The sequence below is a fragment of the Syngnathus typhle genome, linkage group LG11, assembly GCF_033458585.1.
Source record: "Syngnathus typhle isolate RoL2023-S1 ecotype Sweden linkage group LG11, RoL_Styp_1.0, whole genome shotgun sequence".
In the NCBI taxonomy this organism is placed as follows: Eukaryota; Metazoa; Chordata; class Actinopteri; order Syngnathiformes; family Syngnathidae; genus Syngnathus; species Syngnathus typhle.
Genome location: NC_083748.1, coordinates 6,654,530 through 6,663,887, shown reverse-complemented (window position 1 = coordinate 6,663,887; position 9,358 = coordinate 6,654,530). Strand labels below are relative to the sequence as shown.

The following is a 9,358-nucleotide window of genomic DNA, read 5'->3' as shown; positions in this document are numbered from 1 at the left end:
GCAGCTTTCACAACGTCCTTTTTAGCCATAAGAAAGACATTCTTGTCACTGCTCTTGCCAAGTAGGAAGTTGCAAATGTGACTGGCCTGCCTGCCTGCATTCCAAGCAAATAATCTTAACGGGGTGAAGAAAAATATACACTAGGGAAGCAAACAAAAATTAGTAGAGCGTTAAAACAAGGGCAGAGTCTCATGCTGACTTGATAGCTAGATAAGAGATGATAAGAAGATAGATAAGAATGAAAATACAACCTCTCCCCGCCCCCAAATAGCATAGTAGCTATTCCAAATAAACTTAGCACTGGATTTTATGATGTGGACTTAAACTTGAGCCTCTTTTGCAAACAAACAAGCTAAAATTCCTGCATCTCTGGGTCACTGCCACCAGAACAGTTCAAGCCTAAGTCACCTCTTAACTGCTGAGACACGCAGTGGCTGCATAACAGACTTATGCAAAAGCCCCTATGGGTGAATGGCTTCCAGGAAAAAAGTGACAGAATTTGCAAGTAAGCAAAGACTTCCGAAGTCCATTAGTGATTCTTTCCACCACATGGTCAATCTCCTCCAGGCTGGATTACTGCAGAATTTGAATTTAAATTAATCCTTAATGTCTCACCTGTCGCTATTGCTCTTTAGCAAGACTCGCAAATTACAGCTGTTGAAATTGCAGACTCATTTGGAATGTTTGTTTTCATGTACAAGAGAGACATGATAACACATTAAAAGTACAGTTTTATTTGAAATACTGTAGTAGTACTAGTAACTTTATAATATTTACACAATCTGCTATCATGACGCATATGAAGGGTGTCCCCCCCCCCCCAAATGTAACATCATTATGACATCATATAATTTTAAATTATCATCATTGGTGCATCACTTACCATCGCGCTGGAATGTTGCGGCCCACCTTGGTCCTATCTATTGAAGGGAAGCGACTGCATATGTGCAACTTTGAGCCAATAGGGAAAGATTTGCGCAACTGTAGTTGTTATTAATCCTGCTCATCTAAAAATAAGTGTACATATGAAATATTTGTTATTTATTGTAAATATTCCTATTTTTTGGGGGGGGGTTCAGGGTAATATGTGGACCAACTACAAAATGATGTCAATTTTGGGGGGGGGAAATACATTCTATAGTAATTATAGAGTTGTATGGTTATAATCAATTCCCCTGGTCAGAAAAAGGAGTTTGTGTATTGCCATTCAAATGAGCGTCATTCTCTACAGGCAGCGGTCTCTTGCGTCTTTTAATGAGCAGAGGGTTGTTGGACGTGTCCAGGTCTTTAATCCTCACTTGTTCATAATCGACACGCATGGTGGCCAGAGCACTGGTCATTTCCTCCTGATGAAATAAACAAGCACAATTGAATTTTTTTCCTCATGACTTGTGGACAAAATTGGCAAAACACCCTTCTCACTTTGACGTCGTCCCACAGCTCCCTGTCCTCTGTCAGAACGCGAGTGGTGTGGAGAGGTGTGAGCGGGACCGCCATGGATTGCTGTGTGAGCAATACGCACACATTTGAGAATAACACAAAGACGTGCACGAGGAAGTAGGTGTGGGTTGTCAACTTACGCTGATCCAGGGGTGGCTCATGAACTGACCGATGGTCATCCTTTCGTTGGGGTCGGTCTTCAGCAGCTGGATGATGAGCTGCTTGGCTGCGGAGGAAAAGATGAAGTGTTCTTTTATATGACAAGCATGGGGAGAGCATGCAAAATCCACAAAGGAAAGGTCAGAGCTGAGATCCAAGCCCGCGTCTCTAATTTTAACATTTTATTCATAATTTTGAAGTCTAAAAGTCTGACCTTCCTCTGAAACATCTGCCCACTCTGGGTTGGGGAATTTATATTGTCCCAGTCTAATCCGCTGCTTCATCCCAGGTGAGATGGCCTGGCCTGTGTTGGAGTAAAACGGAGGAAATCCACACAGCCTGGGAAGACATTCTTAGCCTCAGTGATTTCCTCTTGCCTCACATTTTGTAGACACATGTGACACTCACAGAATGTACATGATGACTCCCAGAGACCACATGTCACATGACTTGTCATATTTCTCTGGGCCGAGGACTTCAGGGGCTGACAGGACCGATGAAGGAAATGGCACAAATGAGAAAACTGCACATTTGTGTGGATTGTACACAATTGTAAACGACCTACAATTGCAAGGAAGTGAACAGTTGGTAAGAAGTTAGAACGTCAAATTATAGCAGCACACAGATAATACAACACCAATACGCCCTCTGGTGGCTCATCAGCCATTTTTAATAAATCTTGTTAATCCCAATGAATAATATTAATGCAAATTATATACATATTATTTGCCGCAATACGATAAACTCACCGACATAATACGGCGTATAACAGGGAGTTTGGAGCGAATCGCGAACAGTGGTCTCCTTTGCAAAGCCGAAGTCGGTCAGCTTGAGTGATGCATTCGCCTCTTTGGTGCTGTACAGCAGGTTTTCAGGCTGAAGTCACAGGTACACAAATATCGACTTAATCGTAAATCATGGTGTTTTCAATAATCCGCCGTCTTACCTTCACATCCCTGTGAGCGATGTTCATGTGATGGATGTACTCGATGGCCAAGCCGATGTCTCGCATGATCTCCGATGCCTCTAATTGGACAGCCACAATGCAATATTGAGCATCGGTTTTGCACACGTGTGGGAATTGTCCTCTGTGGGGGCCACGGGAGGAGGATTTTATGGAGCGTGACCCACCTCGCTCAGTGAAGGCCTGGTCCCCTCTGGCTTGAATGCGACAGAACAACTCGCCTCCCTCCATGCTGAAACACAAACAGATGAGTACTGAGGAAGCATTGTTCCCAAAACACCATTAAGGGAGCACAATGTCACCATCTTGTACAGGGGGGTTCTTCACTTTATAATTGAGTTCAGAGTTCCCAATTTATACTCAAGTTAGCAATGATTTTTTTTTTTTATCCCTACATGGGTACGTAACCTAAAAATGTCACAATTATAGTAAATACAGAAAAAAAATCTGAGTCGGGTGCAGCACAATTGTGCAAGCTACAATTCTAATATTGAACATATTGATGAATCATTCAAATAAAGCATTAGTGTGCCACAGAGCAGGTGATGCTCACCACTCCATGACGATGAGGAGACACTTCTTCCCCTTGTGCATGTTCTCATAAAGGCTGAGGATGCGCACCACATGCGGACCAGCAGAAACCCTTGCGTGCAGCGCCACCTCACGGCGGGATTTAGGTGTGTCGTACAAAATCTGCTCCACACATAAACAATTAGAGAACAAAACAGTCATTAAATATCCTATAATGTGTAGGAGCATTGATGATTTTTTTTTGTGACTACCGCCATCATTTAAGTTGTTCAAAAGATTGTGACCCCAATGAGAGAACGAGTCCGGGTAACCTTGAGGGCGCACTTGAGTCCCGTTTTCTTGCAGAAGCATTCCAGCACTTTGCCGTTGATTCCCTGGCCGAGGACATGCGAGGTGATCTTATAGTCGTCAGTCACCGCGTTTTTCCTCAACTTTACTTGGGTCACGTGAGCAGCAGGCTGCAGGTCGGGAAGCGCGACGAGGCTGCTGCTGCTGCTACCGCAGCAGCCGGAGTCACATACCGGGAGGATGCCTTTTGGATCACGCAGTGTCGTCATCGTCCCCGTCTTCTCTTGCGTGATGTTGTTATGCGTGGTCGCTCTTAGTTCACCTCTGTACGACCCGGGCAAGTTTAAAGACTAAATGCAACATACTTAAAAAAAAACCCATCCTCAACTTACGGCAGAAAAAGGCTCGTTGGCATGCAAAGGCAAAAGCTGTACATTCACAGAAAGTAAAGGCGAATGTAATCATAACAAATCATCAAAAGTGGTGCATGATGTTTACAGAACAGGATGTGCCTCTCCCTGCAGGACAACGTCTCCAATTCAGTGACGTCACTCAATTCCAATTCACCCAGCTTCTTAAAGGTCCAACAACGCACAAATACACTTGATGGGACCTATGGTATAACTTTATAAATTTTAACGGAACACAAAAGTATTAATGCAGTAATGAGAGAGAGAAAAAGAGAGAGAGAGAGAGAGAGAGAGAGAGAGAGAGCGAGAGCGAGAGAGATACCAGACAGACGCTCTAGAAAAATTGATGGATGTGATTTATTACGAATTACTAAGCTATTTTAACACACCTGTATTGTTCTCTGATAATACATCTGCATGAAAGCAATTGCTTTAATTTAAATGTCTGCTGTTTTCATTTGAACTCTCCGGTTCCTCAAGGTTAGCCCTGCAGAGCCCGGTCCAGTACGTGCTCATCATGTACCGGAAAAGGCATAGTGACGCGCAACTGTCGAACCTCCTCCATGGTGCGCTGGATGGTCTCGTAGGCGTTGGAGTTCCCACACCAGCTGCGCCGGGCCACCTTCACAAACAGAAAAAGTCATTAGCATCAAACACAAACCATCTGTCAAATCCACTTTTCTGCATCGTCTCACCCCATTGGACACGTCCCAGTTGAGCATCAGAGAGGCTCGCTTCGCTGCTTCCTCAGAGCCGTCCAAAAGCAAACCGAATCCTCCGTTCATCACTTCACCCCTATAGCAAGTAACAACTCGCTCATGTTACGGGATTCGGCATGGGACATCCCTGGTTTATACAAATCGATGACCCAAAATAACAAACCAAGCCTTACCAGCCAACACCGCCACCATTGTGCAAAGCTACCCAGGTGGCACCCCTGAAGGCATCGCCAACAAAGTTCTGGACTGCCATATCTAGAAGAAGTAAGGAGTCGCTGAGACTGCGGGAATCAAAGTGGGCTATGTGCAATCAGTACTACTCGAATGTGGAAGTCAGATGAGACAACCTACACATACCTGCACAGAATGCAGAGCCATCATACACATTGGAGGTCTCTCTGAAGGGGCTGTCGGTACCACTCACATCATGGTGGTCTCTGCTGATCACCACCGGAGCCTGACACAGATAAGCCCTCTCACTTTAAAAAGGTCCATATTCAGTATATATTTTGTATAACTTTTGCAGGAGGAAGAAAAGAACTTAAAATGTGAATGTCAAACTAATACCTTAGAATTCATATGCATACAAATATTATTAATACATGTATTTACAATAAAAGAAAAAATATTCAATTAGATAAAAGCATAAAAAATAGGCAACATTAAGGGGGGGGCATTTCTATAAAAGTATAACGGCATTAATAAACAGTCTTACTGAAACTTTTCCTTCAGCCACAGCTCTGTTGATGGCCAAAGCAATGGCAACTCTTCCTTTCTGGTCCGAGTAGAGAATTCTGGCCTGGGACCCCACAACCTGCAAAACGCGGGTGCACACACAACACACGCACACGGAAAAGAAAATCATCTCACGAGTGGTGATTTGTGAGGCACGTACAAAAGTGTAGTTAGAAACCATTTTGTGTTTTCCGGCCTCCCTGATCCAGAGGATGTTGTCGTTGTACTGTTGTCGGACTCTATCGGTCACATTGGCGCTCAAATTGTCCAAGACAGACGCGGCGATATTGTCGGTTACGGCGAGGTCCTGGGGGTCGCCAGACGTGCACACCCAACGAAATGGTCCGAAGCCCAAAGAAAAAATGTCTCTAAGGGGTGGAGACATCAAATGATTGCACACGAGAGAGAAAATGGGATGTCAATACAATTGACAACTGACCCCATGATGTGTTGGACATAGGATGGGTAGCGGAATTCTGTTGCACCGCCACCAACCTTTTCCACCTCGGCACCTATAAAAAAAAAAAAAAAATTCGTGACAAAAATATAAATATAATTTATATAATATAAATTCAAATGATGATGATTTAAACAAAATTAAATCCTAATTATACTTAAAATTCAATATACTGAACAACGTGTGCATCCCAAAGTTGACAAAGGGTCACAATAAGTTCACTATAGCATATTTTAGGTTTATCAAAAAAGTCTATCTGAAAGCCCAATCGCATTTTTTTTTTTTTTTCAATTTCAAAGTGTCATTTGTACCAGCTCTTTGCGCCTCCAGTAGAAATGCATTGCCATAGTCCCAAAAGAACATGCCGGCATCCGACAATTTGTTGATCGCTTTCACTTGTCTCTGGAGACTATGGAAAAGTGAAGAACGAGTCAGCTTCACAGCAACAAACTTTGATTTCAGGATAACACCACTTTTTGCATAAGAGACGGCACCTTTCTTTGACCATGTTGCGGAATCGGCTCGGATCAGTGGACATGAGCTGGTTGGCCTGGCGGAAACTGAGTTGTACCGGATAGTAGCCTCCATTAAAGGGGTTGTGGAGGGACGTTTGGTCTGAGCCCAAATCCACCAGGAGCTCACCTGTCTTCTGGTACTCCAACTGCAGCCTCTCCCTAATCAAGAATACAAGTTTAACTAATGTCTACGAGATCCAACTTTCACTCTAAGCATTGTGGCACTCACCATAAGTCCACTATGTTGCCATGGTAACCCAAACTAAGGGGAGTCTTTGTGGATCTGCTTTCTCTGTAAGCCACCAAAATCAAGAAATCAGTAACTTTACTAAGTTACTTTTTTTTTTTTTTCAAACTGTGGGAACACACACGCGTGTTCCTTTCGATAACATTTAGTGATCATGGAAATGTGTGTGCTACCTGATGCGTTTAATGCAGTGGTCCATATCATCGGTGACCTCCATCAACCAGCCCTGCTCGTGTCTCTTTTTGAGAGGAGCCTCATCCACCTAACACAGAATCACACGCGTCACACACAAAACCTCCTACCGAAAGCCATCCTGGCATCACCTCCGCAATGACGCCGATGCAACCGGCAATGACGGCGGCTTTAGCCTGAGCTCCACTCATCCCCCCGAGGCCAGAGGTCACGAAGACACGCCCCCTAAGGTCGCCCGAGCCAAGGTACCTCCGACCGGCGTTCAGCAGAGTCAGCTGCACACAAAATAGGTACTTCTAATTTGACAACAGGCTCGGTCGAAAAAAATGGATTGCTGTGCAGATAAACCTATCCCGTTTTCATCGTGCTGCAAGAATAATAACAATTTTAACTAAATGAGTTCATTAAAATGTGTACCGTAGTGCCATGAACAATCCCTTGAGGTCCAATGTAGCAGTAGCTGCCAGCTGTCATTTGACCATACCTGCAAAATATGCAAATACAGCATCGTAGTAGCTCGTAACAAAGAACACCTTGAAGACTTACATTGACACGCCGAGAGCAAACATCCTTTCATATTGCTCTCTGGAGGAGTAGTTTGGAATAACCTAAACAAAAACCAAGAAGATAATTATCACAATAGAATGTGGTGAGTGTGTTTTGTGGTGGCTTGTACCATGCCGTTGGTAATGATGGCGCGAGGCGAAGAGGGCAGGCTTGGGAACAGACCCATGGGGTGACCGCTGTACATGACCAAAGTCTGCTCCTCTGTCATCTCGCTCAGATAATTCATCACGAGACGGAACTGTATGAATGCAAACACACAATATATTGTCTCTTTCAAAATAAGAGTTTTGGCAATGTTTGACTTTGTAGTCCAAGAAGGCAAAAACATGAGTGGTGTGACAATCATTGGGTCTTTACCTTTTTTTTTACCTTATTTGTTTATTTATTTTCCCAAAAAAATTGACTAATTTTGAGACATCTTAACTTTTCAAAGATATTATATTTCAATATTAACTAACTGTACCTGAGCCCAGTTGCTGAAAACTTGCCCATTTCCTCCATAGGTGACGAGCTCCTGGGGAAACTAAAAACAAAAAGATTATTAGATTATTTGAGGCAAGAAATTGAATGAATTAAGTTGTGGAAGAATCTTACCTGGGCTACTGCTGGGTCTAAATTGTTCATGATCATCAACATGATTGAGGCCGCTTGGCGTGTGCGGCACGGGTACTCGTGGATGGGGTACGCTCTGAGCAAGGGGGCAACGCGCATAACTGTCAATATGCTCTCAAGACACTCTTAAAAATGTCATTTGAGTTTCTGATTCTTATGTTGTTGTCTTACCTCAGATGTAACACAGGACAAAAGCGGTACATGTAAATGTGCCCATATTGGCGCTGCTCTTGTGCAAATTCTGGTGCGAGTGTTGCATGATGGGTCGGGGGGAAATATCGCAGGGCGTTTCTCAGTGCCAGCTGAAACGGGTGGGGGCGTGGAATTATAATCACAGCATGTGTATCAGAAACAGGTATAATATGTACACAAAAAAAAACAGAGGTCACTAGCTTCTCTTAATTATTGACTGAAGACTTTGCTTCACTTTTGGCCAATCAGTGAAGGACCTTGGAGAATAATCAATAATGTAGTGCAGCATGGCCGTCAACAGTGATTACGCAATAAGTACACCACATGACACTGGTCAACAACTTTTTTTCTTTTTTTTAAATCAGAGATGCAATAATATAATGATAATACAATATCTATCACTTGATATGTTCCAGCTCACCAACGACCCAAATGAGGACAATTGACCCAGGAAAGTATTTTCTAGATCTTCAATGTAGCCTTGACTGAATCTACTTACCCGCTCCTCTTGATCTGTAAGGTTTGGGGTCCGAACGGGCGCATGGGGCACATTGGGGTCTCGTCCTCGGTTCGGGGGTAAAACATCCAGAGGTAAGCCGCTGCATATCTCCTTTAGGGTGGCCATCCTGTTAAGTCCTCAATTTGAAAAGAATGTGGAAAGACCGCTGCTGAATATTTGAGGGAGAAGACTTGCGTCCGAGTGGTCTGATTGGCTAACAGGAAAGGATAGTTGGTAATTATTGATCTAAAAGGGAATCTGAAGCGGCTCAAACTGACCTCTGACCCCAGGTACTTGCTTACACAAAAATGAAGGCCAGAACCTTTGAACAAGGGATTAAAGTCAGACCATTTTTTGATGGAACGGCAGGTTGAATAGGAAGAAAACCAATCAGCCGCTGGTAGAAACGCAGCCAGAAAAGCAAGCTTGTGAAAACAGCTGTCAGGCAGATTAGGTGACAAAGTGTAACTTTAAAGAGGATGTAGTATTTGATATTTGGTTTAGAAGGTGACTTTGAAATGTTGGGGTAATTCATGACATTTCTTGAGCAAATAGTGCATGCTGAGAACTGTTGTATGGGGTTTGAGGAGCAATTATCCATTTTAGGTGACATCACAGTATTTAGGTTAAAGGCTGCATAATTGGTAGATACTCTTTATGCTGCAGTCAAACATGTTTTATAAAGCACAACTCAAATTCAGTTTACAGAATCACAAAATTTGTCTGCATGAGTATTATACTGCCCCCAAGTGGCCAGATTCTGAAGTTTAGGATTTGAAACCATATAGTATAGAGTTTGTGTTTTTCCCGTGTTTGATTTTTTCCCCCAAA

The 9,358-nt window shown here is 43.3% G+C and overlaps 2 protein-coding genes across 3 annotated transcripts; both read right to left on the bottom strand.

Annotated features, from left to right (window-relative positions):
• Positions 1-713: 713 nt before the first annotated feature.
• LOC133162248 (MAP kinase-activated protein kinase 2-like) lies at positions 714-3,912 on the bottom strand. 2 transcript variants are annotated; one of them, XM_061291324.1, is made up of 11 exons: positions 3,616-3,912; positions 3,406-3,468; positions 3,117-3,256; positions 2,731-2,795; positions 2,546-2,625; positions 2,349-2,475; positions 2,008-2,083; positions 1,814-1,938; positions 1,581-1,666; positions 1,423-1,503; positions 714-1,346 (listed from the first exon to the last, which is right to left on the bottom strand). In XM_061291324.1, exons 1-11 carry the CDS (start codon positions 3,649-3,651, stop codon positions 1,167-1,169), a joined length of 1,059 nt encoding a protein of 352 aa, XP_061147308.1. In that variant the 5' UTR covers positions 3,652-3,912; the 3' UTR covers positions 714-1,166. The 2 variants fall into 2 exon arrangements, with proteins under 2 accessions (XP_061147308.1, XP_061147307.1); XM_061291323.1 differs by having other exon boundaries at positions 3,406-3,912.
• A 218-nt stretch (positions 3,913-4,130) lies between these two features.
• Positions 4,131-8,732, bottom strand: uroc1 (urocanate hydratase 1). The gene is made up of 19 exons (XM_061291337.1): positions 8,528-8,732; positions 8,008-8,138; positions 7,819-7,912; positions 7,688-7,747; positions 7,334-7,462; positions 7,204-7,265; positions 7,075-7,141; positions 6,789-6,932; positions 6,639-6,727; positions 6,448-6,510; positions 6,198-6,377; positions 6,015-6,112; positions 5,686-5,758; positions 5,425-5,614; positions 5,227-5,325; positions 4,869-4,968; positions 4,685-4,766; positions 4,488-4,587; positions 4,131-4,414 (listed from the first exon to the last, which is right to left on the bottom strand). The coding sequence occupies exons 1-19, from the start codon at positions 8,651-8,653 to the stop codon at positions 4,274-4,276; spliced, it is 2,028 nt and encodes a 675-aa protein (XP_061147321.1). The 5' UTR covers positions 8,654-8,732; the 3' UTR covers positions 4,131-4,273.
• Between the last annotated feature and the right edge of the window lie 626 nt (positions 8,733-9,358).

Coding starts and splice junctions, on each gene's coding strand:
- LOC133162248 (XM_061291323.1), bottom strand. CDS start 3,651: ATGACGACACTGCGTGATCCAAAAGGCATCCTCCCGGTATGTGACTCC. Junction 1,939..2,007: donor GGAGTCATCATGTACATTCT/GTGAGTGTCACA, acceptor ATGTCTTCCCAG/GCTGTGTGGATTTCCTCCGT. Junction 1,347..1,422: donor AGCTGTGGGACGACGTCAAA/GTGAGAAGGGTG, acceptor TTATTTCATCAG/GAGGAAATGACCAGTGCTCT.
- uroc1 (XM_061291337.1), bottom strand. CDS start 8,653: ATGGCCACCCTAAAGGAGATATGCAGCGGCTTACCTCTGGATGTTTTA. Junction 8,139..8,527: donor TTACAGATCAAGAGGAGCGG/GTAAGTAGATTC, acceptor CACCCGTTTCAG/CTGGCACTGAGAAACGCCCT. Junction 6,728..6,788: donor GCATCGGCGTCATTGCGGAG/GTGATGCCAGGA, acceptor ATTCTGTGTTAG/GTGGATGAGGCTCCTCTCAA.